We start from the raw sequence: 27,776 nt of genomic DNA, 5'->3' as shown, positions 1-27,776 counted from the left end.
GGCTCCAGGAAAGCTGGGGAGGGACTCTGGAACAGGGAGGGGAGCCATGGGACGAGGGGGAAGGGTTTTACACTGAAAGAGGGGAGATTTAGATTGGGTATCAGGAAGAAATTCTTTGCTGTGAGTGCAGTGAGCCCCTGGCCCAGGTTGCCCAGAGAAGCTGTGGCTGCCCCATCCCTGGAGGGGTTCAAGGCCAGGTTGGACGGGGCTTGGAGCAACCTGGGCTGGTGGGAGGTGTCCCTGCCCAGGGCAGGGGGTGGCACTGGGTGGGCTTTGAGGTCCCTTCCAACCCAAACCATTCTGGGATTCCATGATTGTTCCGTCTGTGGCAGTTGTTGGGTGCAGCACGGTGAGGCTGGGTTAGTTTGGTGTCTGCCTTAGACGTAGCATTTCAATAACGATCCTGCCAAAGGGTTCTGTAGTGATTCAGTGCTGACCGTGCGGTGATTCTACAGCTCTGCAGAGACTCGTTTCTTTCTCGTCCCATATGTTATCTTTAATCAGGGAGCAAGGAGGAAGCCATTTGAACGGAGATGCCTTCAGATAGAATATGAGCAAATATAGAAGTTCAGACCTTACTAGACAGTTTTACAAACTGGAAGGGAGGAGCTGATTGTGGTTTTGCCTACAAACACTTTTTATCTGTTGAGTTACAGTTTTTAATTACTCACAACTGTGAGTGATGTTGTGTCAGCCGTGTGAGCTGTATGAGCATTCAAAACTGAATTATTATGAGACGTTTACCCTAGATGTATTTTCACTTCTTCCCCCTCCTCAATTCCCTTCACTCAAAAGCTGAGAAGAAAGGAGCACCGGCCTTGAGGAGACAAAGCTGGGAAGCCTAAGCCATCCATCCATCCTACTGACATCTCACGCCAACAGCTCCCCAAATCATCCCGGCGTTGTACAAAATGCCCACATCAAACCAACCAGTGTGGCGATACTCGGTGCTGCCAAAACAGGACAGTACTGCTCTTTGTGAGAGAAGACACCAAGAAGCCCTGTGCTACCTCGTGTACCAGGAGCTGTGTTCCTCCGTGGAGAACCTCCCACCCTCAGTGGTACCTGCCCTGCTGGACATGGGCATTGAACAACCACGCAACCACAGAACCGTCCGGGCGCGTGTGTGTGGAGCAGAGTGTCCCCACCAGCGCTCAACACACTTTGCAGCTTTGCCCAAGGTGTCCCCAGCTAAGAGTTTCCAGAAGAACCGGCGGGAGCGCAGCGTGCACCCTCACCCATCATTTCTTCCTGAAGGATGATGCTTTGTCCAATGCTTCTGGCAAAGCCGTTTAGTTTTACTGTAGTCATTTCTAATTACTCATTTCTGCAAGATTGCTGCCTGAGAGTCACCACAAGCCAACTACTCTGTGAACAATTATCCCAAGAAGTTATTAATTACTGTGGAGCCACTACAGCTTTTTAAACGCATTGCCTGTACCGATACCATAAATCCACTTTCCTCTAATTATTGTGCAGCCCTTCGCGCTCTGGGTTCGGTGCTAACGAAGGTACCGAAGTGCTGCTGGGGCTTATTCCTGGTGGTGCCGGCTGTCACGGAGACACGCGTGTGGGATGGAGACGCGGCTCCGAAAGACCCTGCTAACCAGGCAAGTTAGGTATTTTCTGGTCTAGTTTTTTTTTTAATTCTGACTATCAGTCTGGAGAAAGAGCCACAAAAATGTGACAAAACTTTCGATCTTTGTAGTGGATTTTGCGGCTTCCTATTTGCAACATTTGTTGCGTGTAAATTTTTGCACTTTGGCCAAAACAAGACTGTTTTTATGACTTTACTTCCAAATGTGTTGAAAGCCTGTGTTGCTGCATTATTTATTGTACAGCACTTAAATAACTTTATGTACTGAACATATGCTGAAGCAGAATTCGCAAACGGCGTCTCCCTCCGTGGGACTTTTGAAGTGCAGTTGGTGTCCTGTTGCAGCTGCGTCACTTTGGAAGGAACACCGACCATTTAAAAGTTTTTGGACGGAATTATGAAAATTATTCGTATTTCAAATCATGACGGTACTGGGAACATTAAGCCTAATTGGATTGGATTCCAAATACAAACCTTATTCTAAAAAGAAGGTAATGAAAGTTTTAAGGCTTTTATTACGGGTGAAGGATTTCAGACGCCTTTTGAAGTCCGGGTGCTCTCTTATATGGGTTGTGTTTCCGACACCTCTCCATGTGGGATTTAAAGCAGTTTTTTTTATTTAAAAGGAAAGATAAACAAACAGTTTGGCAGCAGATCTACTCTTTGAATAGATAAAAAATGCTTAAAAAAACTTGACGATCGCTTGCAGGAGGAACTGTATTAGAAAGTTATTTTTCTGCTTTTATTTCTAGTAAATTTATAGGCTGAACAGTTTAGGAGGCGTTCCGGGTTGATTATTCATTTGCCAATAACCACTCTTTCCCAGTCTTTTGATCATACTTCCAGTTTTAAACTGAAGATAAGCCTTGAGATGGTTACGCTTTTCGCTTCCTTAGGCTTTGCCTTTTTCAGCCTGTCATAAATTCTGCGTAGATTTTAATACGAATGTTTCTACCGTCAAACGTTTACTCCTGTCACCTAAATGGCACGGTGACCTATTCCGCTGCTGTAGGGGCAGGTGTTACCTGCTGCAAAATTCGGCCAGCAGGAGTGTACACCTGCACTTCATAAAGCTTCTGGCGCACCTGAGCGACATGTTATTAGTTGCAAGAACGAGGAGCTAGCCCAGCTCTGCTCATTAGGGAGCAGGTGGAGAGTGGTTTGCCCTATCAGTCCTTGCAGCGTATTTATTCTTTCTCATTAAAGCACTCTTGTTCCTAAAGCGTTTCCCATTTCCCACCACTGCCCCGATAACCTGTTAAGAAGGGTTCGATTGGAGAGCAGGTAAAAAAAAAAATAAATCTGAAAATCTTGTGAATTTTGTTCTGGGGTGACCGAAGGGGGAAAAAGTCCTATTAAATAAATTTGTTCTCTTTCTAAATAGATAACTAGCCACATGCATTTCAAGTATTTGTTCAGCTCATCAAATATTGGTTTAGATTTAGAAAACAAATTAACCTGATGTTTGAAGAATTAGACATTTTGTACTGGAAGGCTTTTTGGTGTCGTTACTTCTGTACCAATGACCCCAAGTATTTTGGTCAAAATAAAAGACCCTTCTGATGAGAATTAGTCAGACAAATGTTTTCGCAACTGGGATAATTCTTCCTGTTGTGTGCAGTCACGTTAAAATAGCGCAGCTGTGTGTTTAAATTCTAGTAGTTTCACTAGGGAAAGACCAGTCAAATTGTAGAGCTCTAATGCTGGTAATGTGGATTTTTTTATTTTTTTCTTCTGAGGGAACTGGAAATATAAAGAATAGTTAAAATTACAGCGTTTTCTTAGTCCGTCGGTATTGAGTGAAATCAGTATACCTATATGTGACATTCAAATGAGAAAGCAGCGTTGCAAAATGGAGCAATTTTACAGCAAAATTGAAAAAACTACGAAGCTAGGTTGCTTATTGATTTTTCAGTATTTTTTTTTTTTAGTTCTGCATAAAACAACTGAACCATGGAAGTTCTTACTGATTTTCTTTTCCCCTTTTACTGACGAGAAAGGCGCACCAGCGTGTCGGATTTGAGTTATTGCTTCTGCTGTAGACACACTCTTTTGCTGGGTTACTTTTATATTAGCTCTATATTTTTGGCAAAAAGATAAGTTGGTAGTGGAACGTCAAGTTGATTTTGAGATAAACGCGTTTCTACACGGGTGGGTTCAGAAGGCGGAGCAGTCTTCTGTCCTGACACTAAGTAAAAACAGTCCCAAGTGGAAATTCTCCATTTTTTTGAGAGAGGTGTTGGATTTAGATGTCTAATTACTGTCTGTCTCAGTGGCTGGTATTTAAATCATGACTACGAGGTGCCGTTCCTCCTCCTGCTCTCGCAGTGGAAGCTGGGGACTCCCTTTTCGCACCGTTAGTGTAAGAATTTCCGCGAAGTAGCTGATAACAGGAGTGTGCTCAGACACACAGGCACGTAAAGGGCATTTTTGCACGCTTCCCATGACTAAGAGTTTTAAGTAGACCAAATTAAAGGTTTTGCCATAAGTTTTCAAATTCTCAATTGCTCCTTTAGGGTTGCTCCGTTCCGGCTGTACAGCACGTCGCAGGGTGTATCCCCCCCCGGGTTACGGACCTCGGCGGTTCTTCTCTGCTCTGGTGACATAATCATCAGCCCTTTGACAAAGGTTGTTGGCGTTTAACTTTTAACAGGGTGCTGCTGCTTGCTTTGAGTCATTGCTGAAGTTAAGGATGTCTTCAGATGTGGTGCGACTCCAAGAGGGAACACAAAGGGTAGGACAGAGGGTGGCAACGCACCTTCTCCCCTGTCTCTACCCGCCTGGGCCACATCTGGTCATGCATCTGCGTTTGTATTAGATGTGAAGAGAATCTATTTTCTTCATTAGATTAGATATCTTAATAAAGTTATGGGTATGGGTTATTATTAGATGGTAGCGTTTGTTTATTTAATTATCATAGAATCATGTTGGAAGGGACCTTAAAGATCATCTCGTTCCACCCTCCTGCCCTGGGCAGGGACACCTCCCACTAGACCAGGTTGCCCAAATCCCCGTCCAGCCTGGTCTTAGATAAATAATAAAAGTGAAATATTATTTTGAACTCAGTCGTCATCTGTTAAACTGTTGGAGCAGTTTAATAATTGACTTGTACCATTATCCATCCCAGAATGAGCAAGCAAAGCCATGAATTTTTGCAACAAAAGCAAAAAAATTGCTTCTGCTGTGTTTGTTGACCACTGATAGGAAGCGAAGGGGATTTTCTCGCTCATTCGAAAACATGGGAAGCTACCCAGCATCTTCTCCCCGCAGGTATAACTTGAGAAGGCTGGAAAAGCCGACAGCTCCGATTGGAGTCTCCTCCTCCGTCTGCCTGTTCCCTGGCTGTGCTGCGGAGTTGTGGATGGGGAGGAAGGCAGTGTGTGTGCTGAACTGTTACACATGGCCGCTCCAGGAGTAACAGCGCTAGCAGCCAGGGAGCAGCCTCTAAAGGGGGAAAATAACTGAACAAATAGCTCCTACAAGGATGAAGAACAGAGAGGGACTCCTTTATACTAATACTTTCGGTATTGTGAAAATGTGAATTCCGTATGCTATAAAAATCTGTAAATTGGTTATCTATTGAAGTTATTTTTTTTAATTTACTTGCTTGTATCTGCAAGAAAAACAGCTTTTTCAAAAGGTTGTTCTTCTGAAGGTATTGGGTCCGTGTTGTCCTATTGCAAATGTCACCCTCTTGCGTAGAAGGAGAATGGTTCTCTTGGACTCCTGACTGAGTGACGCTTGCCTGACGCATTTTGGATAATGAAAATACGCAGTGTAAAATATCGCCAGTCTTGGGGTAAATCACAAATTGGCAATCTTACTTTTAAAAATACCGCCTCGTTGTTGTTTGCTTTCTGGTTTGCTTAACTTTGAGGAATAGTCGCTGCCTTCTGGGTGATGTTCTCAGGTTCTGTGCTCGGCGTAAGCACCCATGCCTGAGGAACGAGCAGGGAGCGCCGCCTGCTCTCCCTCTGGAGGTGTTTCTCTTTGCCTGCTCTGTCCTGTGCTTTGGGGAGGTCTTGACCATCTCTCTAAACGTAGAAGAAGAACAGCTTTTCCAGTCACATCACTGATGTGCTCAAGGGTTTTGTGTCCTCCGCTTTTCTCACTTTGGCCTTTGTTTCCCTTTCTTCCACTGCACTCTCCCTTCGGGGTATTTCACGTGGTTTAACACATCCGTCAGCCCTGGTTTGCTCCTGGTGTTACCCCATCTGTTCGCAGGGTCGCCTCCTGCCCCGCAGCGTCCTCCCATGCGCCCACCAGAGACTCCGGCTCTTGTACTTTCGGTTCTCCTCCTGCTCCCTCCTGCACATGAACATGAGTTCTCCTGACTCCCTTCAGTTTCTTGTTCCCTTTTACTGAAACCCGTGGTGGGAGCAGCCCTCGGAAGCAAAAATCATGTTTTCTGCCTTTATGAGGCCTCTACTGTCATTTTGAAATTAGAGGGAAATAATTGAAAGCCCAAACGCGTGCGATGCACGGCACTCCTAAAAAGCAGCAAATACCAAAAGATCTGTGATAATTTGAGAGTTGGCGAGCTGGAGCTCATCATCCCTGTGCTTAGAAGGTAGGATACACATAGCAACATTACTTATTTTACACTTATATTTATTCCATTGCGTATTTAACACTTGTATTTAATTTAAGGAATGGTATCTTCACCCAGAGGCTGCAAAAAACGGGATCTCACAAGCTGCAGAGCCACGTGCTTCCACCTTTCTATCACCTCCGCTTTTTGCTGGCAGAATATTCACAGTGAATGGAATTAAGGAGCTGATTTGGTTTTACAGCAACCTTTCGGGGGGGATAGCGAGGTGATTTTAACCCAGGTGAGTTTACAAGACTGTACAGGCACTTGTGCCAACCCCAGGAAGAGGTGGGAGAAAATGGAGAATGTGTCTTTTGGCAGCGGTACTAACTTATGCGGCTTTAAATTGTTCCTGAAACTATTACCTGAGATTCTTTTATTTGTAAGTAAAGCTTTCTTTAGAGCCTAAACAGAAGCATTTGCTTGTGTCATCTTTCACTGTAAGCAAAATATACAACATCTAATTCATAAGCGTATTGTTTGTACTGCAGCAGTCACTGTGTGACTATATTTCTTCCAGTCAGTTAATAATTTCTATTATATATAATGTGGATATTCTAGCATAAGGCGGGAGAGGAAGAAATCGGAGCTCCGTGTAATGACATTAAGCTTTTAGGCGCACAGACAGCTTAAACGGCCTCACAGCTGCTTAACATGTGCCCTCTGCCTGAACTCCTTTTATCACTCCCTATCTGACTGCTCTCGACGTATAAAAAGTTGATGCGATTGATAGTTGGGTATACAGGATTTGTCAGGTGGACTCAATCATTATGCATATAGATTCAAGAATACAGAAAAATAAAGCCGAAAGGAGAACAACAAAAAATCCTGACCTTTTTCCCATTCGTTAGGCTTGCTTAAAGCAATGCTTGTTGTTTGCTGGAGTCAGTGGCTGCTGGTTTTTCTAAGCAGCAGTTGCTGGGTGATTTAGAGTACATCTCTGCTCTTTTGTTTGGATTTCATTTGCGAAACCATTTAGAGTTATAAAACTGTCAACTTGAGAACATTCTATATATTTTGCCAGTGAGGGCCTCATGTATGCAGAGTTTATATTTTGCTCTCCGTTTTGCATGCCGTTTGAACTTTCCAGTATATATCACTTGGGCTGGGCATCAGAATACGTCCCTTGGCTGCCTTTAGAGCAGTGGGAGTCTTCAAAGTAATTATGAAATTGCATCTCAGATTAGTCATTAGATGAATGAATCTGTAAGATCTGCTACCCACCATATCTCACCCTGGGCCAAGCCTAGTCTAGCAGGGCAGTAAGAGAAGGCTCTGCTCATGCTTAAAAACACCTGAAATTTAGGTCTGACTGCAGCTCGAATTGAATCATACAGCTAATCATTAGATTTTCTGTCTGTGGAAAACGCTAGAATATTGTCCACGTGGTTTGATGTGTTTATTTCAGATTTTCTCTTCCTATTGTTCATAAGGTATGGCCCCTCTGCTGTGGGGACAAGCTGAGAGAGCTGGGGGGGTTCAGCCTGGAGAAGAGAAGGCTCCAGGGAGACCTTCCAGCCCCTGCCAGTCCCTAAAGGGGCTCCAGGAAAGCTGGGGAGGGACTCTGGAGCAGGGAGGGGAGCCATGGGACGAGGGGGAAGGGTTTTACACTGAAAGAGGGGAGATTTAGGTTAGATATTAGGAAGAAACTCTTGACTGTGAGGGTGGTGAGCCCCTGGCCCAGGTTGCCCAGAGAAGCTGTGGCTGCCCCATCCCTGGAGGGGTTCAAGGCCAGGTTGGACGGGGCTTGGAGCAACCTGGGCTGGTGGGAGGTGTCCCTGCCCAGGGCAGGGCAGGGCACGAGGTAATCCTCAGGGTCCCTTCCAACACGAACTTTTCTGTGATTCTGTTTCCACCCTCCATGGTGTATGTTTTGCCGGGCAGGATGGGGCCTTGGGCCATGTTGCCGTATTTCCCCGCGAGGACGGGGAGCCCTGGGTGGGACGCGGGGAGCGATGGGCAGCAGCTCTGTGCCCCGCACCGGGCCCTGCTCACCGCGCTGAGTGGGGCAGAAACAATGTGCTGGTGTGCAAAAATATACACAAACCAAGAGTTTGGGAATGTTTATCCAGTCGGAGGCTTTAGGAGTTATGGCCGTTTTTTATTTTATGTATGTAAAAATGAATATGCGCTGTCGGAAAGGAGGCGATGCAGTTCTGTGACATATTGTTGTGCTGAACACACGCCTGAAAATTAGGAATTTTTAAGCAGAGAAGTTCCACAATTGGGTTAAATTTCTGTTACTCTGGGCAAGTAGCAAAGTTTGCCTTAAAACTGCCAACACGAAGCATGCTTCCTGTCATGAAAGCTGTCAAGAGTGCTTGATGAAGCAAATCATTATCTTTCATTTCCAGTTGTATCCCCAGTCTAATCACAGCAACATCTGGGTGTAGAGGTACCAAAAAAAAAAAAAAAAAGTATGTTGTAAACACTTTCAAAGCCAGGAAAAGTATGAATCATGCTCCTGTTTATAACTTGAAAGTTGGAATTTATCGTGAATTTGCACCTCTTACTGTTACTGGACGTGGGGTTGGTCATGTACAGGGGGAGAGAAGCTGGTGCTTCAAAACAGCTTTGGAATTTTTTGAGTCAATTAATAGATGTTTTTAAGGGTCAATGGGAGATTTTCTGTAAGCTTTAAATAAATTAAGAGTTCATTCACAGAACCTGGAGGAATCCTGTGCGGGAAGTACAGTGTTTTTGTCTTTGCTATCTTGAAAGAAAACTCAGTGGTGACCTTCCTGGCTTCTCCCGCGCTTCCCCGGTGGCCCTGACGTCCCGTTTCAGTGGCCACGCTGCCTGCGTCACCGGCAGGAGGTCAGCGCTCCATTGCTGCCCTTCCACCTTCCAGCATGGTTTTAGCTCCCAGTGTTCCAAGGGAAAGTACTCATTTCTAAAGAAAGCTTTAAAAAGGAAAAAAATGAGCAAATCTTTGTCAAATTTGATTTTTTTTTTCTTTTGGAGATTGCAATTTTATTTAAAGTGTTGTAGGAGGCATCTTGGCTTTTAATTTAATCTTCAATGGAGAAGTATGACGTCTGCTTTATCATGTCACGTTCGTAATACCGGAATGGCTCATGTTAAGGTAGAATCTGTGTTTTAGCTTTGATTTTAGTTTGATTTTTCTCTTTTAAAGTATGCTGTACTGTTTGCAAGTAAAAAGAAATATCAAGCTTTTCTGATGCCGTTCAAAAAAAAATTCTGACATCTTGGCTTTTTCCCAGACTAGTTAAATTTTAAAAAAAAAAATTCTTGATGATGAGAATTTCCCTTGAGATGGACCTTCCGTTTGCTGCTAATCTCTGTCTCCCTTTGTGCTCCTTTTCTTCTGCCAAGCGTAAACTCCTTCACCTTGGAAGCTTTGCAGTCTGTTCCCGCTCTAGCCATTATCCCATGTGCGCTACGGAAAAGTTGGCTTTTCTTTCGCCACCAATTCCGACATTTACCTGGGCACTCTGCATTTCTGCTGCCCATCTGCGGTGCTGCCCTGGCTGCAGCGCAGAGGTTTCTGCTCTTCCTGCCTTAAAACTTTCCTTTCTCTTGATCTTGGCAAAAATACACAATACCAGAAAAGGTATGGGGTAAACTGAATGCCCCCCTTCGTGGGTTGGTCCATGCTTTCTTGTATTTCCCATGTTATTCCATCGGTAATTGTCCGCTCTATTTTATACTTAACTTTATAATTATGGGGGCAACTGCCATTTTCGGTTGTGTTTATATTTGGTTTATCAAAGGTGTAAAATGTAACTTCTGCACGTAAAGCCTGCCGTTGAAACTAACAGGAGCTGTAAGTTCAATCCACATAAACTATAGTATTTAGTTTACAAATATGCGTAAGCTACTTATTATTGAAATGTAGATCAATACGATTTTATTTTCGGATAACTTGCTGCGTGCCTTAATTCCAAAATAAGCAACCACCACCACCACCTTGTTTTGTGCTGCTTTTACAGTGATGTTTTTCAGTGTGGTCTGTTGAAACACCAACGGGTTTTATGGAGTATTTTTACTAAAGAGTCGACAGGTTTTAATTTAGGGTCTTAAATCATAATTGTTTTTCAATTTTCTGCTCTGCCTCACAAAAGCATAATGAGGGCACACCTGACGCTATAAAAACCAGATGTCACTGCAGCGCTCCAGGGCTGTGGGATGAATCTGGAGAGCCGAAGAGTTGGTGTCAGAGACGGAGAGGCATCAGGGAGCTCCCCGGAACAGAAAGCGTGTGAAGCGTTGCTGAGTAAATAGGATTTGGGAATGGATTGCGCATTAATTTCGGAGACTTTCAAAGTGCTGAAAATAACGGATGGAATTTTCTTCAGGAACTTTCAGGAGACCATTTCAAACTGCCAAGTAATGTATTCCAAGTATTTCTGCCTACCGGTCCCGTTTAATGAGATGGAATGACCTGCACTGGGCCGTGGTGGTCGGGAGAGCCGCAGGCGGACCTGCGGGAACGCCAGATTGTGTCGTTTAGGCCAACCCTCACAACCCTGAGTTCTTTACCTTTCTCCTTCAGACTAAACTTCTGAAAACAGGATGTTTGGTGGGAACTGAACTTGTTTCTTTAAACAGGTTCAGGTGCCGCATACAGGTGTTCAAAGGTCTATTCGCGGCAACGATAGATACGTATTTACAAGAATAATGATCTCACAGGAATTGTCATCGCCTCAGTCACCCTCCTCTGGTTATCCCAGGACGCAAAGTCAGATGCAAAAATCTGTGATGTCCGTGACATCCGTTCCTTACTCTGTGTTAAGATGGCTCTCGCTCTTCACAACCAAACGGAGGGTCCGATTCTCTGCCTCCCAAACCATTTCTCCTATTGTAAAGCAAATCGTTTTCTCGAATGTCTCCTTTTGGGTCTCGTACGCCACAAGTTGAAAACTGCGTGTTCCTACATATGTGTGCACGTGCCGTTGAATATTTAAATAGATGCACGTCTGAAATACATTCTGGAATACTTAAGTGTTTTTTAAAAAAGATCGTAGCAGAGCAAAGTACAGTGAGACTAGTTTTCCTAAATAAGAAATTAATGAATAGGAATTTGCTGAGGTATCATTTTTTTCTTTTAATTGAATGGAAGAACACAGAGAGGTTGAAAGCAGAGGATACGTACCAGGACAGTAGTTCCCTCTGGCTGCACACCCTGTTGAACTCTGGGGCTGAAGCTAATGACGACTTGTTGCTAAAGAGGTATGAGGGTTTTTTAGGGGTTTTGTTAAAAACAAAAAATTCCTTCTTAAGTAAAACATAAGGATTCCTTATGCCTGCCTGGGGATTGATAACCTTTTTTTTTTTTCATTTAATAATTAGTCTTCTCCGTCACTCATCTTTCCCATAGATGGGGGAAAATGTACCTTCTCCAATGGTATGCTTAATTATGTTCCATTTTTGAGCCAGAATAGGTACATTACAGAGAAAGCTGTCAGTTTGAGACTGAGCAAACTAAATATACAGAGCTGATGAATTAATTAGTGCAAGCATGAACCGCTGGTGTAAATGAGAAAGGAGATACCTCGGAGCTTTACAGTATTCAAGAAGTGTCAGATCATGTTTGTTTGGAAGGGATAGCAACACTCTTTCCACCAGTGCAGACACAAGTATTATGTTTCGCCCCAGATGGGCTACCCAGGTGTTCAGCAGACCCTGATATTTGCCCTTTTATTGTTGAATTTTAGCATTTTTGGAATAGCCATTCAACTTGCTTTGTAGAAACACAGATCTTTCTCTTCATAACGATTCAGGTAGGTGAGGTTAAAACAAAATGTTTGTCCTTCCACCTTTGCCGACTGTTACAAAACTTTATGTACTGTTATGAAAGAGCTCTTTTTCCAGCATATATTGCTGTACGGACAATTGGCATGAACTATTAGGAGCTCTTGGCTGTGGTGAAGACGTGACTTGTTGTTGAGGATGAGGTACTCCTGGGGATGTGGGACTATCACGACGAGTAGAAATGAGAGAAATAGGTTCCCAGTGATTCTATTTTGTCGTGTCCGACTCAGCAAGGCAACGCAGGATCCTTCCAGACCTCCATACTCTCAGGGAAGAGCCCGAAGGACTGGGTCCCTGTGCAGGGAATCTGCTTTAATGACATTGGCACGGCTGGAAAACTTGGACAGGTCTTGCCTTGTGGCACGGCTGCTGGGATATCTCTGCGTGGTCAAAGCCTCTTCTGCATAAGAAAACACACGGTACTTCTTGTTCTATGCTGTGTGTTTGAAAAAGAACGCGTTCCATTAGCAGCAAATGCTGTGGAAACTCATACCACTTAGCTTCTGACAAAATGCATCACTAGGAACAAAAAATACCCTGCACTCGGCTTTAAAGATAATATTTGTATTTTCTGCCGAGAGAGTAATGGGGAGGAATATCGTCTGAGCTTGAGAACGTCGGTACAAGTGATTTGCACTGCCTAGGTCTCACCTAAGCCTGCCTTGCTTGAAATTTTAAGCAAAGACTTCAGTGAGTTCCTCTGCATGAGGATAAATTTAGCTCGGAGAGCGGTGGAAAACAGGCTGGGTGATGGGTGTGGGAGTGAGCGCTGTGATTCCCGAGCTGTGAAGGTGCTGTCATTGCTGCAAGGGATCCGGGCAGGGGGGAGCCAAAACACGGAACAGATCTTGACAACTGTGGAAAGGGAGGTGAATCTTGGGTCTGTGGATATGCCCAAAAACTCACATGGGGCCGTCTTCTCTTATGAATCACAACTTTGCTTTTTTTTTAATTGTAAATTACTGTTCTTTAGTTACATCTTCAGTTATAATTTTGCGACTGTTCTCTATGAAGAGTTCAAAACCGGACTGATAAAATCGGCGCAAAAACTTATTATTATTTCAGTATAGCCTCAATTATTTTCATAGCTTGATCAGAACATGCTTTCATGCTTTAAAAATGCTTAAAACTAAAAATAACAGTCCCTTACTTTTGGTCATGGGGTTGTTCTCCAGGTCACTCTTTAAGTGCATGGGTCATTTCCATGTGATGAGAAAATAATCAAATCGCCTTTAAAAGGCTGCATTTTCCAAAGAAAGAGCAACATTTGCACCTGCAGAACTACGTAAGCACTTGCTGTACTAGATCCTTGCGTTCTGTGCGGTGGTCCTGAGACGGAGGAGACGCTGGGAAGCCCCTTCTCTCTCCCATCAGAGCCATGCAGGCTGTCTTTGTACCCTACAGGGATGGGATAATGAGGCGTCGAAACATCTCCCTGGGGGGTCCTGAGTGGAAGCGAAGGCTTCCAGTCCCTCCCCAGCTCTCTGGCAGCGAGCGTGTTGCTGCTGCCAACATCTCATGGTGGCCAACATCTCATCATGGCCAGCACCCAGGGGACAAGCATGGCTGCTCTTCTCCATGGGCACCTATGTATTGCCTTTCCCAGTGAATTCCTGCCGCTCCTGAAAAAGTGCCGTAGCTATCATCGGTTTTGCTTGCCATGCAAAGGCAGGCTTTGATTTCACCCTTCGTGTCTCGCTGAAGGCTCAATAAATCGTCTGAAGTTGGCCAAAAACTTGAGAAGGATGTTGTGATCTACAGCTGTGATTTGTCTATTTCCCATTTTTATAGGGCTATCCGTATAAAACCCGCGTGCGTTAGGGGAATGGCAGAGTATACACGTGCTGGGTAAACCTATGTCGGTCAATCCTGAACTACGTGCCAGAAACTGGCTGCATTAACAAGTGATTGCAAAGTTCTTTTCGACAAAACCATCAGCCGAGCCCCCGTGCAAGTTGCTGTCATTGGTGGTACGGATCAGCACATGGAACTCGGCGCAAGTATGTACTGTATGTGGCTGCTATGGTGATTAAAATACATAAATAAAATAGATAAATATGGCCCATATTAGAAATTCATTACTGGCACTCTCTCAGATCGCAGCCGGCTCCGGCGTGCGGTGTCAGTCCGTGTTCCCCGACTCCCAGCGGGCCCTCCTGGACTTAGGCAGCAGCCCCCTCCTACCTTGTCAACCAGCAAATTCAGCACAAAAACGGTAAACAAAGGGCTTTTGTGCATGTTTTATAGTTCAGCAAGGATTAGCGGCCCGACACGATTTTCAGACGGGACAAGCTTAGCATTAACTTGCCCGAGGTTAACGAGGGCGGACGCGGGGCGGGCTGCAGAGCCCGGAGCAGGAATGTCTCGCTCGCATTCGGGACGCGGTACAGAGGATGGGTAAAAGCGGGTTCTGCTTACCTGGGTCGATAACTTGTTCCCGAAGGTTTCGACCTCGTTAGGATGCGGATCGTGCCGATCTCAGGCGCTTGCTCGCCGTCCTTCCCGCAGCTTCCGAAGTCCCTTCCGCCGTGGTGGACATCCTAGCTCTGACTGAACCAGGTCCCTGCTTCTCCTTCCCCTCTCACCTTTTAGCATTCTCCCACCGTAAAATCCATCCCTTTCCTGAAATGCAGAACGCTGCACTTGTCCGATGGAAGTTTTTCCAGGCAGGATTCAAAATTCCAAAGGAGCCGTTTGTTTCCTCCGCGGCGGCAGGGGAGAGGGAAGGCGGGAGGCGAAGGGGACGCGCTCGCCACCTTGAAATCCCCACCAGCCTCTTCCCAGCGCCGGGAGCGAAGCCGCTTGTCCTGGGGATCTTTGGAGTTTAACTTCGGGGGGGGGGGGGGGGACGGGGAGGGAGGGAGAAAGTGGAAAGCAAACTGAATGCTGGAGTGGAGATTTCTCTCTTCCCCCACTGGGCCCCTTGCCGACTGTTTTTATTGATTTCAATCACTGGAGGCTCGCTGGCTCGCAGAAGAAACACTGTGTAATGTGTTCTTTCCTGGCTTTCATTAAAGCAACTCAATGCAGCGCGGTCACGCTGCCGAGCTCGCCTGGCAACCTGCCTACACCCTCCGCTACCTCTGCCATTGGCCGGGAGCGAACTCGTGGTTTGGGCTTGGTTTATTTTTTATTTTTTTTGGTAATGTATTTTTTATTTTTTTAAATTCTCCGGCAAGGATTTCAAAACAGCCTGTGCTCTGCTTCCACCTCCTCTCGCAGCCCCCAAAGGCTTTTTAAACTTCGGAAGAAATTGGCAGCCCCCTCGCCCCTAAAGGGGGACGACTTTGGTGGCGGTGAAAACATCTCCTGCTCCTTCTATTAAAATTCCTCCGTGCGTTGTTGGGGAGGGGTTAAAAGGGCTGTGTGTAAGCCACAGGGATGGGGATACAAATAATTTCCAAGGGGTTTCCTTTTATGATTTTTTTTTTCTTTTTTAATTCCGTCTTCGCCTGATTGGTTAACACGGTTTAATTAAGGGTAAGAGAGTAAGCAAAATCCTTCAACAAATACATGGAAATTCCTGGCAGCGCTGGAGTTGCAAATGAAGCAGGACTGCATTCCCCAAGCCTGCAGTCGCGGTGGTGTCTTCAATGTTTCTGTTGTATGCGGGACTGTGATACTGGTGGAGAAAAACGAGAAATAAAATGTGGTACTAATTTATGCCTTAGAGCTTGGTCTGCTACAGTATGTATTTTATAGGAGCAAACAATCTGTAAAGTGGAATTCAGCAAGGGTTTTGTAAATCCTGGTGTTCTGTGTGCCTGTGAATGCTTCCATTGAATTTAGTAAACTGTTCGATTTCTTCTTATTCAGCGGTTCCTGATGATAACGCTTGATGTGCTCTTCAGAACTGGCTGTAAGCGTATGAAAGAGGTAAAGATCACATAGGTGTAAATTAAGCCCGGTTTCAAGTTAATAAAAGTGCCTCTATTCTAAATGACAGCTGCAGATTTAGGGTGCTGCCTCCTCACTTGTGCTGGTGAGATACCATAGCTGTGTACACAAGGATGCTTTTTCCTCCCCCCCTTAAGAAAACATGTGCATGACCACTAAAAGAATCCTTTCCTGGATCAGAAAGATAAAAAGCTTGTTCTTATTTAAATCTGGCTTCCTGCAGAACTTGTTTGAGGCTTTTCTGCCTGGGTTGCATCTACAGAAACCTTTCCAAATTAATTTAGCGTAAGTTATTCCCAGTGGTTTTGTCGTGAGGAGCTGAGTTTCTAAAAACACCTAGCTTTTATGGAAAATTTTATTTTTTTTCTTTAAGTGATGTATAATTTCAAAAAAATCTTCCTCTGTAAGTGCTATGGACGTGCTGTAAGGAGGTATGCTTCCATAAACGTTACTTTTCATTCAAAATTTGCCTTCTGCATGGTAATGAAATTTCATAGGCCGTCTCTGGTCGTACTTCTGCTTTTCATAAGGTGGTAAATGATAGAAAATAGTTATTTAAATTCCGTATGGCCGTGCAGTGCTTTATGCAAATGCTGTAGCTGGAGCCCAGCTCTTTGGCCGGCCTCGGGGAGTAAATCATTTGTCAACCTTGCTTTTGTGAACCTTGCGTCTAAGGATTTGCCAGCCTTTCTTCTTCGGAGGTTTTGAAGTGTGTTTATAGATTGCGCTTTTTGTTTTTAAGCTGGCAGATGGCCAGTTATTTATCTGGGTTCCTATGTCTTGTGTAAGACGGAAGCAGAACGTTTTGCACGCTGGTGGCGTGCACGGGGCATTTTGGGGGCAAAAGGCTACTTGTAGGCAGGAGCCGTTGCGTGACGGGTCGGTAGCTCCTCGTCAGCTCGTGCTCAGTGAACAAAGCCCCTTTTGACATTTCTCCATATTAAAACTTACGAAATAACATGAGTTTAATGAACAAACAAGGCGATACAATACTCCGCCTGTGAAATAAGCCGTATCATCCATTTCTCCATCTTTCTCTTTGGAGTTCAAAAATTTGACGCCCTTTTTATATGTTTGTCACGTTGGTTAAGTTGTAATTTATTCCTCTGAAATTCTGATGTTGCTTGCTTTGCTGTTGTACAGACTCGTGTTGCTGTGCTGGTAGAAAAGGCTAAAAGTCTGTTGGCTTTTGGAGGAGCTGGATTCACTGGTCCTAATAACTAGTAAATTTGGTGGTGTGGCTCGGTCTGTGGTTCCTGCTGTAGGTTTGGCAGCGGAGCCAAACCCCTGAGCCAGGTGGAAGGTTCAGACCTACACAGGCAAATCCCAAAGGCAAATTTGTAATAAATGAGTATTTGGCTCGTTGTGGCAGTTCTTCAGAGTTTCTGACTCTTTGTCAGCCTTATTCTGTGCCGGCGACACGTAGGAGTCTTTGAAACGGTGGCGAGGAGGAGCAGAAGTCTTTAGAAGATGTCTTCGATTCTACTCCAGCATGAGGCAGTCAAGGGCCTTTGGGTGACTATAAATGTGGAAACAAATTAAAAAATGCACTTACTGCTGTGCTGAAACACAATACCGTTGGAGCGCTCTTAGTACCGCCTTGGTACTGGTTGCCCAGCTTCACAGTCCCCTGGCAGGATAAACTTCTACGCAGATGCGGTCTCTGAAGAACTACAACTGCTTGGGTTTGCTGCTCTTGCTGCAGAAAAAAGGGTCGGGTGTCTTCAAGAAATCCTACCTTGGGTACATCTTTTCGCCTTTTCCAGTTTCTCTTGCAGTTATAGTTATTCTTCTCAGTTCTGGATTGCTTAGCAGCGCTGCTTTACACTATTAAATGCTTTGCTTCGACTCCCCTTTCATGATGGGTCAACTCATTTCTAAAGAACACTTCCAAAATGTTTTACATTAATGCGGTACTTCCAGATTACAAAGGATAATGGCAAACTTTAACCAGTATCTCAAACTGCCACAGCTGAAGCCTCCAGATATTTTGAATCGGATGCGTTAGGCTATTTACAGTACGTGACCATGTCAGGTGCGATTCAGGAATTCCGAGGCCGAGGAAAGGCGCTGCCCTGGCAGTCCCAGCCCTTTGGACGCACGGCGTGGTACGGTGTGGACTTGGGGAATTTGCCTGAAGATGTCTGCGCTCACGTCTCCGTACCCTTGCAAAGATGGATTTTTATGAGCGTAAGTGTCAAAGATTTGGTGGTCTGTCTTATTGAAAATATGGCATTCAGTGGCAATATCCCTTTTAGCACCTCTTCGGCCCTTCTGGAATGTTTCCAAGTGGAAGACTCCCACCTCCTTAATCACGACAACCCCACCGGCTCCCCTCTGGATGTCATTCATTCAAGGGCGCTGCCCTGGCCTGACCTTGTTTAGATTGAGATCTAACGAGCCCGTGCTCCACAGCGGTGTGGTGGCTCTCAGCAGGCTTTGCAAATAAGCAAGTGTTGTGTTTTTCTGTATGCATGTGGTTTAAATTTATCACGTCAATAAACAAGTGTCTCCCGCGCTCAAATGGGGACTTTACAATGTTGGAGTTAAGGCTAAATTGGGGCGCTACAAATTGCGATGTCACTTTTTAAATATAGAAGGGGACAAGGTGGAATATTTACGATCTCAAAACAATGAAGTCCTGTTGGTTGGGGTTTTTTAATTTAAATAATGACATACTAAATACTCTTAATCCGAGTGGCAGACACATCTTTCAAAAACAGTCACACAAATGGTGCAGGGAAAGTGGAATTAAAAAAAAAAAGGCTGTTGGTTTGAAGAAAGGAGAGATGTGTCAGTAGAGTATCATAATAGAGGTCATGCAAGTTAAAATAAATACAGCTAGGCCGTAAATTCCAGTGAAAGGTTTGGGTTTGTTTTCAGTCTCAGGTTTTGGGGAAGGTTGCTTTTGGTTGTGGTGGTGTTTTTTTTCTAAATTGCGATAAAACTGCCCTCAGCTTCAGTGGGGAATATAGCGCCAAATGTAGGTGTTTTATGAAGCAAATAAAACTTGAGGCTTTCAAATTAAAAACCGGTCAAGGACAGATTGCGGGATGTAGTACTAGATTCATAGAATCAGAATGGTTTGGGTTGGAAGGGACCTTAAAGCCCACCCGGTGCCGCCCCCTGCCCTGGGCAGGGACACCTCCCACCAGCCCAGGTTGCTCCAAGCCCTGTCCAACCTGGCCTTGAACCCCTCCAGGGATGGGGCAGCCACAGCTTCTCTGGGCAACCTGGGCCAGGGGCTCACCACCCTCACAGCAAAGAATTTCTGCCTCAGATCTCATCTAAATCTCCCCTCTTTCAGTGTAAAACCCTTCCCCCTCGTCCCGTGGCTCCCCTCCCTGCTCCAGAGTCCCTCCCCAGCTTTCCTGGAGCCCCTTTAGGGACTGGCAGGGGCTGGAAGGTCTCCCTGGAGCCTTCTCTCCTCCAGGCTGAACCCCCCCAGCTCTCTCAGCCTGTCCTCACAGCAGAGGGGCTCCAGCCTATTCATCAAGTTGATATTGATGGATGGATGGATGGATGGATGGATGGATGGATGGATGGATGGATGGATGGATGGATAAAAGTGCAGTTGTGACCAGAAGAGCTGGTCATGCCGGCAACAAACCTCCTCAGGGCTCGGGATTTACCTTGGGTCCTCCAGGGAGGCACCAACTTGTGGTTTTACTGGAGCGGGCGGGGAGGGGGGATAAAGAGCTTTTTGCTAAAGCGAGGAATGCGGGGGGACGGGGGGGGATGGAGACACATTTACTGTACTGCGGAGAAGCCGAGGCCTCTTTATCAGAGCAGCCCTAATGATGTGCCACAGTCGCTTTATTTGAAAGCTTCATGGCTCACAGAAAAGTAAACAAATTCATTACATTATTTCTAAAAGAAGATTAACTGTAGTGTGTCGTCTGTTGGACAGCTGCTGTAGTAATCTTTTACAAACACTTTATAAATGACCACCCTCAGTGTTTTCCTGGGCTTTGTGTGGCTGGATTGTTATTTTAGTGAGTACCAGGGTGGCTTTTCAAATGAAAACGTTGTTTCCTGTATAGCAATTACGTACCTACCTTCACCCTAAATATTATTTTATTCTCAGCATGAGTTATAAAATGTCTTCTGTACAAATGCAACATATGCTGCTTTTTTGCATGTGTTTACACATGATTGCTGGCTTTTCCATAAAAAAAGCTAGAAAGTATTTTAAACAAAAAAAGCAAATCTTTGCTGTCCCACTCCCATTTTTTTCGGATTTCTGCTTTCTTGCCCCTTTTTTTGGCCTTTGAAAACAGAGGGTTGGAAAGATGAGTCGGGTGAATTGACGCTGAACAAGTATTTGGTGCTCGGCAGGTGTCTCTGGCAAATCGGTCGTGTTCAGGTGTTGTCCCCTTTAACCATCCTCTGCTTAATGTCGGCGAGAATAATGTTATTTAGCACCATCTCTGGATGCTTGAAAGCACTCGACAAACACGAATTGGAGGAGCACTGAGGATTTGTCAGTTTATGAAGTGGTTTTAACCAATCTTCCCATACCGCGGCTGATGTTCCCGTGCACCAAGGTTTCAGTTCTGGGTCCCTGCAGAGGTGAGGAGGGAGCGAGGGAGGAGGAAGAGCGTCTCTCTTGCCCTGGTTGGCCTCCGTGGGTTCCCGACGCTCGAGCAGAGGACCTCCCCTGGCAAGTACGATGCCATGGTAAAGCTGCTGGATCCGAACCTAGTCCAGTCTGCCAATGTAATTCTTGTTTCTGGGAACGCTGGTGGTGGTTCAACTCCTTCATCTTCCCCAGCCTGGGGGTGTGAGGTGCTAATTCAGCTGCCGTGGGCACGGGTGGCTCCCCAGGACAACCTTACTTGTCTCATCACCCTCCACCTTTGGCAGCTGGTGGTTGAAGCGTCTGAGGGATGTGCAGATTTGGCAGAAGCAGTGCACTCTATTTTGAGCAGAAGAATTACAATTTAAATAACTCAGCAAACACTTGCATGCAGTCTCCCATTTTTCTGTCCTTGTCGTGTAGGAATCTGCTTCAAAGTCCGGTTGTGTGCAGGTCAGGTAGATGTTTCCTGGGCCACCTTACATCCGTGCCATGTCCATGCTGTTGTGGGTGGTTTTCCCTACCCAGAGCCCCCATCTTCTTACAGGTGTAGCCTGGCCTCACAGGAATCTGTCCCTTGCTCAGGTTGTCTGAACAAACCCGGTACAGCTAAGGAAGTGGCCTAATTAATGGAGTCATTGGCAAATCATTATTGTTTGGGCAACATCTCTCTCATGTTCCGTGTTACTGCAATCCTTTGTGTTTCCATAGCGTTGCCCGCAGCCCCACCCCTGCTTGTTAAATGTCTTGTTAAATGTTAAATGAGCAGGATATTTAAACAGTCTCGACAGAAGATGCTGAATATGGTTAGATAAAAAAAACAGGGGCCTGACAACCTATTCCAGTCCGAGCCCCTGATTTAGAAGTGTGTCAGTGTTTGCAGTTTTGAGTTGGCTCCAAATGAGAGCAGGGCAGCGGTACAGCAAAGAGGAGCTAGAAACCCTGAGCTCATGACAGAAGCTATTTACGGTATTGTTGGTACTGGATTTCCATTCTTACTTGGAAGAGAAGGTGGTATTTAATGTTCCTCAGCGTTCATTCTTTTTAGCCTGCATTGTATCGCGGTGCCTGGCCGGTGGAGGTGGCTGAGCAGCGGCAGGTCCTTCAACCACGATGGAGGTATCAAAGTTCTAATTGGGACTGTGTGAGGTCTGTAACTATCATGTAAGATAAGAATTAGCACCACCCCTTCAGTCTTAGGCTTGGAAATATCCAAAAGCAACACCAATACAGTGTAAGAGTCTTGCTTGCAGAATTTCGTATTCTTTCATCGCTCGGTTGTTGCTGGGAGGTTGCACAGAAGAGGTGGCTTCACAGTGTCCAAATCCCTCCTGTTCCAGAGGTACATGGGGGTTTGGATACCCAGAAGCTACTTTTGTTGCCAATTTTGTGCAGGTCTGTGTACGATGGTCATTAGAGGAGTTAGGGCTCTGTAAAGAGTAAATCTCGGGGAGAGTGTTGGGTAAACAGCCGTCTAGGATTAGACCAGCTGCGATTTTTTATGCTTCTAGTTGATGCTAAACAATTCAGTGGGACCATTGCCTGGAAAGACATGAGTGGACCTCTCTCAGACTTCAGGAGTCCCTGGAGTTACTTGCTGTGGAACAGCTTTTTATTTCTGCATTGTGTGATCTCACCCTGGATTTTCCCCGGTAAACTCGGCATATCTATTTAATGCTCTTCATCTGTACGTGAAATAAATATTTTCATTTGGAGTATGCTTATGGATATATTTATAGCAATTTGGTTTTCAGTGTGAATAATTAACGATGCTGTCTACAAACCTAAAGAAACTTCAGCCTTTGTTTATGCAAGATTGTGCATGTGTTTACCCAAGATTGCTAAAGGATCTCCAGGAGGTCTTGGATGAAGATGGCAGTTGTCACGTCTTCCCCTTTGGGATAATGGAGGTGAAGCCCCTGTGTGGCAGACGGAGGTTTGCTCAGCCCAGGGAAGTGTGAGGTTAGACAACAAACAGCCCCAGAAACTGAGGATCTTAAGGAAACTTTCCTTCTCACACTTAAATGTGTGTATGCTGTAAAAAATAATCCGTACCCGCCCTCCACCACGAAACAGCCCCTGCTGTTCCCGTTCCCCCATCAGGTCTGAGTATGGGAGAGCAAACAGGAAAACAAGTCGTCGATACGATGATTAATACGTAGCAAGACGGTGCTCAGATTACCGCTGAGAACGGTACCATCGTCTGTAGAGGGCTGTTCTGCAGATTTCTGCACGTGCAGTATTTACAGTTCTGTGCATTAAGCAGAGTAGAGAGGTGAGGGAAGTGCAGCGAGCAGTAAAATAAAAGCTTGAAGCTTCTGGTTTTAAATATTACCTGTGCCCTTCAATTGCACTGATGCATGTTTTGTTCACTTTCCTATAGAAATTTAAACACTTCATTTAAATGTTGGTTATTTCAGGCAACAGAAGAAGAGGAAGAACTTACGGCAGAGGAAAGGAGGAAACTGGAACGAAAATTGAAGAAAGAGCGCAAGAAGAAAGAAAAACAGCTGATGAGGGAAGCTGGAATCTCTACTAAAAAGGCAGAGCCCAAAAAGCCGTCGGGATGTGAGCTGGCTCTGGCCTATTTAACCAGGTAAGAACAGTAAAACCTCTGCAGGTGCTGCCCGCAGAAGTCAGCTGTAAACCCTGCCAGAGATCCAGAACGAGCTGAGCCAAGTAATAACACGCTAAAGGAAATTGCTGCAGTTAAGTGCTAAGTTAATGTTTCATCTCAGTTGCCACCCTGGCCTACGGCTGGTCCCCCCCTCGTATGTCTGTCACGGGAACTCCGGAGGGACGTTAGGGACGGGGAAAGGCGGCAGATCTCACCGGTGATACAGAGATGTCCCTGGGTTAGCTGCACGTACAGAGACGGAAGGCACGGGGCAGAAAAGATTGCACCGAGGAAATGAGTTTGTTTAAATGCACCGTTTTAAGCGAAGGAGTTCTGGTTGTTCTCTTTCTACAAGCAAATTGCATGAAGCGGTTACACGTTATGGAGTCTGAATTTAACCGCCTGCGTGATATTTGGGTATTTGTAAATTAAGATGAGATTATGCCGCTATTTTAAAGTTAATAGTGTACCATGCCTTATTTTTGCATACCAAGGTGTATACCAAGTATAGTGGTTGATTTCAGATCGGAAGCAATTACTTCATCTAGTTAGCACGCTTATTTAGAATACTTTAAATTCCAACATAAAGCAAAGTCTGGTTAAAATAAAGAACTGCAACAAAGCATTCTTAGTGCCCTACAGCCATGTATAAACAGGACGGTGGTGTTTATTTTTTTCCCAACTGTGAAATACACCCTGCGTGTAAGCCCTCCAGAAGACTGGCACGTACAAAGAGCGGGTTACCACGAGGAGGAATTCCAGGGGAAAACCATTCTCTCTGGCCACGCGCAAACCTGGAGCATCCAGACTGTCTGAATTGTTAGGTCCCGCTCTCCGTGGGGAGGGAGGAAATTAATTGCATTCCAGGCAGAGGGACACGTGCCTTTTCCTTACATAACCCGCAGCACGCAGCGATCGCAGAAATGACAGTAACATTTTTGATCTGGAAAACAGCTGGAGCAGCTTCACCGCTGGGTTGAAGCGCGAAGGGCTTGATGGGTCGCTTTGGGGCGTCTGCGCGGGCCGGGCGCTGGGAAGACGGCTTTCAGGTTTGGAGAGCAAAGGAACAAGCCGTGGGGTTTTTGGTTGCCATTCCGCTGTTAGCTGGATGGATTTTTGCCTTGTTAGGTGAGAAAACGTGAAACTATTTGAACTACTTGGACTCCAGAGTTTCACTTAACCTGTACCAAATTAAAGAGTAAACCTGCTGTGTCGTTTGGTCTTGTAATACGCAGAGTCCAGGGGCTCTATGTACAGCAGCGTTATTTCAGCAACAGCCAGTTGGAATTTTGTCATAGTCGGGGGATTGGAATTAGATGATCTCTAAGGTGCCTTCCAACCCGAACCATGCTGTGATTCTATAAGATGCTGGACTGCCAAGCAAGCAAAACCTGTAGACAGCATTTAAGACCCGAATGTCCCAGGATCGTTTTACGCTGTTGCAAATGACGGAAGAACAGCTTAATCCTTTTACATCTCTGAAGTTTTTTCAACCCAGCAAGACCGGAAAAAGAAATAGATAGATTTAAAATAATCAGAGAAGTCATATATTAGCTGGGGAAGTGAAACTAAAATTTAAGCTCTGGAAGTTCTGTGTAAAACTCCAGCAACCTCAGTGGGTCAAGGACTTCAGTCCACGTGTTTTAGCAGGGCTGCAGGCATGAATGATATGTGGGAGGGGAAGTTAATCTTATAGATGCAAAAGATTAATATAATTGGAAGTAAACCAAGGGTGCTGTGGATTTGTGTTCTGCCCCACCTACAATAAAAAGCCCTACATGACATAGGGATGGCTAAGCAAAGTGATTCCCTGGTGACACGTGAATCTCCTGTAGGACAGGTGGAACCCGAAGTACCATATGGTGACCAAAACTGTCATTTTTATTTATTCAGAGACTATTCGCAGTATGAGAGCACACTGTATGAGGCTTCAGGCGAGAGGTTGAGATGGAATTTCTCGTGTTCCAGTTTGTGCCCGTTGCCCCTTGTCCTGTCATGGGCACCACTGAGAAGAGTCTGGCCCCATCCTCTTGCCCCCCGCCCGTTAGCTCTTGCTGAGCATTGATGAGATCCCTCTCCGTCTGCTCCTCCCCAGGCGGAACAGCCCCAGGGCTCTCAGCCTTTCCTCAGCACAGAGATGCTCCGGGCCCTGAGCACCTTCTCACCCTCTGCTGGACTCTCCCCAGCAGTTCCCTGTCTTTCTCCTGGCTTTTTCCTCTCTCACTTTGTGTTGTGGAGAAAGAAAAAAAGTCTTTTCCTCACCATTTTTTCTCTCGCCCTTTCCCCGGATGAGGTGAGCTCGGGAGCAATGGCAGCCTGTCTGCGGAAGCTGAAGAAAGTCACCGCTGTCGGGGTCTGCAGCTTGCTGGGGGAGCAGAGGGAGATCTGAAGATAAATGGAGGATTAAAAATAGGGAGCTAAAGCAAAATGGGAAGCAGAAAGGTTGTAAAACTATGAGAAGGAAAAAAAGAAAATGTGGGATAATGAAAAAAACCTGAGTGGTGCTGAACAGAAGAGAAAAAAACCCTGTAAAATTACTGCGGAGGAATAGGGAAGAGCAGGAGTGGGGAAGTGTTAGTGGTTGAATAAACTGCACAAATCTCTTCCTCTTAATCATGACGGACCTTTTTTCTGTCTGATGGTAAGTGATGATTCATGTTTAAAGCGAAGATGAGAATGTCTCATTACTTTGATTCTTGGAAAATATAAAATAAAAATTTTTCCTTTTCTGAGCATTAAGAGCCTTCAAGTGAAAAGATGTTGCAGTTCATGAGAATGGTAATTAGACTTAATTATCACCTAACTGACCTTCTGTGCTGTTAAAATGTTGGCAGAACTTGTTTGTCTTGGCAAGACGCTCTCTCCTAGAAATGTTTCTGTGCTTGTGTTTGGCTTAGAAAGTTCATTGCTGCATGGATCTGCACATATGGTTTTCTCCACCACCCATCAAAGGAATAGGCAGAGATCTGAAAAGATGTCACTAAAAGTATGTGGAATGACAAGATTGATCTCATCTGAAGTGGAAGTAATAGATAATATTGTTATCTGGATATTGCTGTGAATTACCGAAGCCCTTGCGATATTATTTGTCACGCGTTAAAATTTAAAAAATAAGCTGCTGGAGCACATTTCTTTTCTTTCTATAATGCTTTATGCTGTATTAGTAATATACGTCACCAGAATGTTTCCTAAAGGCAGTGTCTTCTCAGTTTTCTTTATAGATCCTACTTCCCTCATCCCGAATTTAAATTTAGGTGAGATTCAGAGAATGTCAGAGACTTCTTTAAGGAAAAAAGAAAGATGCTTATGAGAATAACCCAAAGCAAGGGCATGTTACAGAAGGACAAAAGTGAGATGCAGAGTTTCCCGTGGAGTGGGGAAAGGGCCTGGCTCTGCGGAACAGGAGGTGGTTTTTGCTGGGGGCGGTGGCAGTTCTGCTGACAGCGCTGTGCTGCCCAGGGCGGCGCTTCGGCTGCCGGGTTTGCAGACTGGAAAGGCATTGCCAGAAGCATATATGTATATATACACAGGCACACACACACATATATATATGTATTTATTTGTTGATATTTACTCCTGCTGGAGCAGAGGCCACCTGGAGCAGGGCATTAATAGGCAGCTTGGTGTTCACGCAGTGGTAGCATCCAGGAAGCGTCTGGGTTTTGAAGGAAGCGGTGGAAGTTTGTCCCAGGCTGAGATTTGTGGCGGAACAGCTGCGATGAAGGTGGCCCTTCAGGAAATGACAAACCCATTCGTCCTACCCCGTTCGGGAGCAGGTGACTCCACTGAGAGAGCGTCTGCGCAGATACAGGCCCACTCATGAACGCTGAAAACAAGTTTCTAAATTTAAAGTACATTGAGTGGGCCCGTGTCAGGTTTAGTTTGCTTCCTTGATCCGCAACTTTTTGAAGCTGTTTTTCCTCTCACAGTTTAAGTATTTTTTTAGCCACGGTCAATGATGACTTGATATTTGATTCTGAACTTAAATTTATGTCATTCTCATCGCTGCTGGCCTTAGTCTTTATTAATTTCAAACTTGGCACTGGTGTTGATGGCTCACCATCGATAGCTTAAGATTTTAGCTATTAAGAGTAACCGATGCGCTAGAAATCTAAACATACACAGAATTTTTTTCTCCCTCCAGAGACAGGCTCCTTGGGTTTAAGAGCAACTAACATTGGCATTTACTGTCGTTTCTCCTTCCTCCATCCTCCAGGACGGAGAACGAGTTTCCTTCCTGACAGGGAGGTGCAGCCTATATAAAAGCTCATCAGTTATCTTGGATTTCATAAACTGCTGGAGAGCTGCTCAAGTGATGAATCTCAATTAGCCAGCAGCAAAAACGGGATGTGAACTTAAGGAGAAGGAATTGTGATTAGACACAGAAATGCGTCGCCGAGTTCCCTTCAACAACTGGGGCTCAAAGGTGTCTTGAAAGAGCAGCTTTTCCTCAAAGATGAGGGGAGTCGTGAGGGAGCTGGTTTTGCTTTAATAATCATAGGGTTATTTTTTAAAGGTTCTGGGGCAAGCATTAACTATGGATGTAATTAATCTGTTGAACATGCTTTTGGTCATTTTGCCACATTCATTAGCTGCGTAAGAAGCCTTATGAATCCGGAGAGTCAGATAGAGGATGAATTTGCATTTGGCGTTGTTCTGCGGCTGTTCGACGTGCCCTTGGGCAGGCACTTGCTGCTATCTGATTTCAAAGGCTCGCACT

At 45.2% G+C, this 27,776-nt stretch overlaps 2 protein-coding genes across 10 annotated transcripts in view; one reads left to right on the top strand and one right to left on the bottom strand.

The window, feature by feature from the left end:
* Positions 1 to 14,790, bottom strand: part of GPR146 (G protein-coupled receptor 146) — a 48,842-nt gene extending 34,052 nt beyond the window's left edge. The window contains exons 1-2 of one of the 3 annotated variants that reach the window (XR_008467896.1): positions 14,382 to 14,790; positions 2,086 to 12,399 (exon numbers count right to left, since the gene is read on the bottom strand). The gene's annotated coding sequence lies outside the window, so the exon portion shown is untranslated. Of the gene's footprint in view, positions 1 to 2,085; positions 12,400 to 14,381 lie in introns of those variants that run through there. The other 2 variants (XR_008467897.1, XM_054210450.1) reach the window with 2 other exon arrangements.
* C8H7orf50 (chromosome 8 C7orf50 homolog) overlaps positions 1 to 27,776 on the top strand; it is a 128,539-nt gene that overhangs the window by 79,867 nt on the left and 20,896 nt on the right. For 4 of the 7 annotated variants that reach the window (XM_054210453.1, XM_054210458.1, XM_054210460.1 and 1 more), the window contains one exon: positions 22,860 to 23,035. In XM_054210453.1, coding sequence (XP_054066428.1) covers positions 22,860 to 23,035 — 176 coding nt within the window. Of the gene's footprint in view, positions 1 to 795; positions 2,089 to 22,859; positions 23,036 to 27,776 lie in introns of all 7 variants that reach the window. The other 3 variants (XM_054210456.1, XM_054210457.1, XM_054210455.1) reach the window with 1 other exon arrangement.

The sequence above is a fragment of the Rissa tridactyla genome, chromosome 8 (assembly GCF_028500815.1).
Source record: "Rissa tridactyla isolate bRisTri1 chromosome 8, bRisTri1.patW.cur.20221130, whole genome shotgun sequence".
NCBI classification, from domain to species: Eukaryota; Metazoa; Chordata; class Aves; order Charadriiformes; family Laridae; genus Rissa; species Rissa tridactyla.
This window is presented reverse-complemented; position numbering and strand designations above follow the sequence as displayed.